The 5,000-nt window shown below is 53.9% G+C and overlaps 1 protein-coding gene across 2 annotated transcripts in view; it reads right to left on the reverse strand.

The window, feature by feature from the left end:
* LOC133115305 (vesicle-fusing ATPase-like) overlaps positions 1–5,000 on the reverse strand; it is a 63,026-nt gene that overhangs the window by 30,863 nt on the left and 27,163 nt on the right. For both annotated transcript variants that reach the window (XM_061225148.1, XM_061225149.1), the window contains exons 5-8: positions 3,184–3,350; positions 1,558–1,665; positions 779–854; positions 155–310 (exon numbers count right to left, since the gene is read on the reverse strand). In XM_061225148.1, coding sequence (XP_061081132.1) covers positions 155–310; positions 779–854; positions 1,558–1,665; positions 3,184–3,350 — 507 coding nt within the window. The remainder of the gene's footprint in view (positions 1–154; positions 311–778; positions 855–1,557; positions 1,666–3,183; positions 3,351–5,000) is intronic.

Genomic DNA, 5,000 nt, shown 5'->3' on the forward strand with positions numbered 1-5,000 from the left:
TCTCACTCTCTCTCTCACTCTCTCTCTCACACTCTCTCACACTCTCTCACACTCTCTCACACTCTCTCACACTCTCTCACACACACACACACACACACACACACAGTCTCACTGGCCCTGCACTCTGACGGGCTGGGATTCTTGGGAGACTCACCCATCTGCTCCACGATGTCCGGGGGAAAGACGCGGGAGGCGAAGGCTCGGCGGAAGATGTCGGAGAACTCCTTATCGAGTCCGCCGATGCCCATGCGCTCGAAGTTCCAGTCGGGATTGATGATGGTCTGACGCGCCTCCTTCGTCTTCGCCTTCCCTGGGGGGAGATTTTTACTGTGTTTAATACCAATATATTTAATAACAATTATTATATTTAATTGTTATTCTTAGTGTTATTATTATTGTTGTTGTTGTTATAGGCATGCCGGTGTAAATACATTAGGGGTGAGGAAAGCTGAGCACTGAACCCACTCTTCCCCTGCCTTCAGTGTCTCAGCCACACAATCTCAGGATTATGAACTTAAAGTTAAAATGGAGTGTGAGCGCTGTGTCAGGACTTGCCCACACTGGACATTAATGCATCGCTAGCACCACCTTCTGGCCACCTTTGGTACTGCACAGATTTATCTCCATTACGGCTGCATAAGAGAGGCTTCACTAATGAGCAGGAGACAGGCGTCACAGCTGCTGCTGATCCTGACTATCTCTCTGGTATTTTCTGTAAAACGTCAAATTAACAAGCAGACAAGAATCAAAGCACTGATGCCCAAGCGGAGTGACTTACCCACCAGGGTGAGAGAAGAGCCCTCAGCCTTCTCAAAGACCACCTGACTGTTCCCCACCAGCAGGCCCACCTCAATCTGCAGCCAGGCAACCAGGAGGAACACGCCCAGACACAGGTCAGAAACGCAGGCCAGAAACGCAGGTCAGAAACGCAGGCCAGAAACACAGGTCAGATGGCAGGCGATCAGCAGTGTGGCAAGGTCTCACACACACACACACACACACACACACACACACATACACACAGAGGAGATGGGGATGGACAGACCAGGTCACACACACACACACAGAAGAGATGGGGATGGACAGACCAGGTCGGACAGACCAGGTCACACACACACACACACACACACACAGAGGAGATGGGGATGGACAGACCAGGTCACACACACACACACACACACACACACACACACACACACACAGGAGATGGGGATGGACAGACCAGGTCACACACACACACACACACACACACACACACACACACACACAGGAGATGGGGATGGACAGACCAGGTCACACACTCACACACACACACACACACACACACACACACACACACACACACACACACACACACACAGGAGATGGGGATGGACAGACCAGGTCACACACACACACACACACACACACACACACACACACACAGAGGAGATGGGGATGGACAGACCAGGTCACACACACACACACACACACAGAGGAGATGGGGATGGATAGACTAAGCGATGGAGCCCTTCTCCTCCTCCTCCTCCTCCTCCTCCTCGTCCTCCTCCTCCTCACCTTCTGCTTCTTGCCAGAGGACGGCTCCCCCTTCAGGATGCTGGGGTCCATGGCCTCCACATCCTTTATGACCAGCCCAAACAGCTTATCGCAGAAACTGAACACCAGCTGCAGGAGCGGGGTGGAGGGATGGACAGAGAGGGAGAGAGGGAGAGGAAGAGAGAAATAAAGAAGGGGATGAGTGTAAAAGAGAGAAAAGCAGAGGGAGAACCAGTACGTACTCACTCACTCACTCACTCACTCACTCACTCACTCACTCACTCACTCACTCACTCACTCACTCACTCACTCACTCACTCACTCACTCACTCACTCACTCACTCACTCACTCACTCACTCACTCACTCACTCACTCACTCACTCACTCACTCACTCGTCAGAAAATAAAAGTCTTGAATCCAAAGTTCTTTGTCTGTTTACTTATGAATTACAAACCATACAGTATAAAAACTTAGGATCTTTACTTTTCTTATACACCAACTGTGTAGTTCTGTGTAGTTCTGTGTAGTTTTGCGTAGTTCAAAAGACTGTGTTGCTCCAAGGTCCAGCGGCTTCTGGCTGTTTCACGGGGTTTCGATTATTTTATACTAACTCTAACGGCCAATCAAATTACATTATTCTAGATTTCACTGGTCAACTGTTTACATTCCAATTTCGAACTCCACATGCAACACAGGTTCTCTCAGGTCTCAAAATATTATGACTTCCATAGAAATGGCTTCAACACGCACAGCCTGATTGAGCGTGTCCCTCTGTGCTGTACTTTAATGAACTCCACTGCAGATGAAGTCTGGAGGAATGGGCACCAGTCCGGCAGTAAGTGGTTCACTCAGACTGGTTTAGAGGCCGTGACAGACTACAGAACCACCATCAACGACAGGACCGTGCTGAGGGTAAACTGCCAAGGCCTTCCAAAACCCACCCCCCTGCTGTGTCCCCACAGTCCCCCTCCCTCCCCTCGTACCTGCCCTCGTACCTGCCCCGACCCCCCACCCCCACCCCCACCCCTACCTGCTGATTTACACTGAAGCCCTACCTGCTGGCCCACACTGAAGCCCCTACCTGCTGATTTACACTGAAGCCCTACCAGCTGATTTACACTGAAGCCCTACCTGCTGGCCCACACTGAAGCCCCTACCTGCTGATTTACACTGAAGCCCCTACCTGCTGATTTACACTGAAGCCCTACCTGCTGATTTACACTGAAGCCCTACCTGCTGATTTACACTGAAGCCCTACCTGCTGGCCCACACTGAAGCCCCTACCTGCTGGCCCACACTGAAGCCCCTACCTGCTGGCCCACACTGAAGCCCCTACCTGCTGGCCCACACTGAAGCCCCTACCTGCTGGCCCACACTGAAGCCCCTACCTGCTGGCCCACACTGAAGCCCTACCTGCTGGCCCACACTGAAGCCCCTACCTGCTGGCCCACACTGAAGCCCCTACCTGCTGGCCCACACTGAAGCCCTACCTGCTGGCCCACACTGAAGCCCCTACCTGCTGGCCCACACTGAAGCCCCTACCTGCTGGCCCACACTGAAGCCCTACCTGCTGGCCCACACTGAAGCCCCTACCTGCTGGCCCACACTGAAGCCCCTACCTGCTGGCCCACACTGAAGCCCCTACCTGCTGGCCCACACTGAAGCCCTGGTTGTTGAACTGCTGCATGAACTCGGTGGCCATTTTGTCCGAGTCGTAGGGGTTGCTGTCCGTGCTCTTCTTCTGCAGGAAGTCGATCTCCACCGTCATGGAGCCCACGCACTGCCTGGACTTATCGAAGACGTAGTTGGCCACTATAGAGGAGAGACACGGTGTTAGTGCCCCAGGACACAAGGCAGTCTGTAGCCCTGTGGGTCAGGTACAGGACATAGGGCAGTCTGTAGCCCTGTGGGTCAGGTACAGGACATAGGGCAGTCTGTAGCCCTGTGGGTCAGGTACAGAACATAGGGCAGTCTGTAGCCCTGTGGGTCAGGTACAGGACACAAGGCAGTCTGTAGCCCTGTGGGTCAGGTACAGAACATAGGGAAGTCTGTAGCCATGTGGGTCAGGTACAGGACATAGGGTAGTCTGTAGCCCTGTGGGTCAGGTACAGAACATAGGGCAGTCTGTAGCCCTGTGGGTCAGGTACAGGACATAGGGCAGTCTGTAGCCCTGTGGGTCAGGTACAGAACATAGGGCAGTCTGTAGCCCTGTGGGTCAGGTACAGGACATAGGGCAGTCTGTAGCCCTGTGGGTCAGGTACAGGACATTGGGCAGTCTGTAGCCCTGTGGGTCAGGTACAGAACACAAGGCAGTCTGTAGCCCTGTGGGTCAGGTACAGGACATAGGGCAGTCTGTAGCCCTGTGGGTCAGGTACAGGACATAGGGCAGTCTGTAGCCCTGTGGGTCAGGTACAGGACATAGGGCAGTCTGTAGCCCTGTGGGTCAGGTACAGAACATAGGGAAGTCTGTAGCCATGTGGGTCAGGTACAGGACATAGGGCAGTCTGTAGCCCTGTGGGTCAGGTACAGGACATAGGGCAGTCTGTAGCCCTGTGGGTCAGGTACAGGACATAGGGCAGTCTGTAGCCCTGTGGGTCAGGTACAGGACATAGGGCAGTCTGTAGCCCTGTGGGTCAGGTACAGAACACAAGGCAGTCTGTAGCCCTGTGGGTCAGGTACAGAACACAAGGCAGTCTGTAGCCCTGTGGGTCAGGTACAGGACATAGGGCAGTCTGTAGCCCTGTGGGTCAGGTACAGAACATAGGGAAGTCTGTAGCCATGTGGGTCAGGTACAGGACATAGGGTAGTCTGTAGCCCTGTGGGTCAGGTACAGAACATAGGGCAGTCTGTAGCCCTGTGGGTCAGGTACAGGACATAGGGCAGTCTGTAGCCCTGTGGGTCAGGTACAGGACATAGGGCAGTCTGTAGCCCTGTGGGTCAGGTACAGGACATAGGGCAGTCTGTAGCCCTGTGGGTCAGGTACAGGACATTGGGCAGTCTGTAGCCCTGTGGGTCAGGTACAGGACATAGGGCAGTCTGTAGCCCTGTGGGTCAGGTACAGGACATAGGGCAGTCTGTAGCCCTGTGGGTCAGGTACAGGACATAGGGCAGTCTGTAGCCCTGTGGGTCAGGTACAGGACATAGGGCAGTCTGTAGCCCTGTGGGTCAGGTACAGAACATAGGGCAGTCTGTAGCCCTGTGGGTCAGGTACAGAACATAGGGCAGTCTGTAGCCCTGTGGGTCAGGTACAGGACATAGGGCAGTCTGTAGCCCTGTGGGTCAGGTACAGGACACAAGGCAGTCTGTAGCCCTGTGGGTCAGGTACAGAACATAGGGAAGTCTGTAGCCATGTGGGTCAGGTACAGGACACAAGGCAGTCTGTAGCCCTGTGGGTCAGGTACAGGACATAGGGCAGTCTGTAGCCCTGTGGGTCAGGTACAGCACTGATCTGATTTTCTCTAT

The sequence above is a fragment of the Conger conger genome, chromosome 16 (genome assembly GCF_963514075.1).
Source record: "Conger conger chromosome 16, fConCon1.1, whole genome shotgun sequence".
NCBI lineage: Eukaryota > Metazoa > Chordata > Actinopteri > Anguilliformes > Congridae > Conger > Conger conger.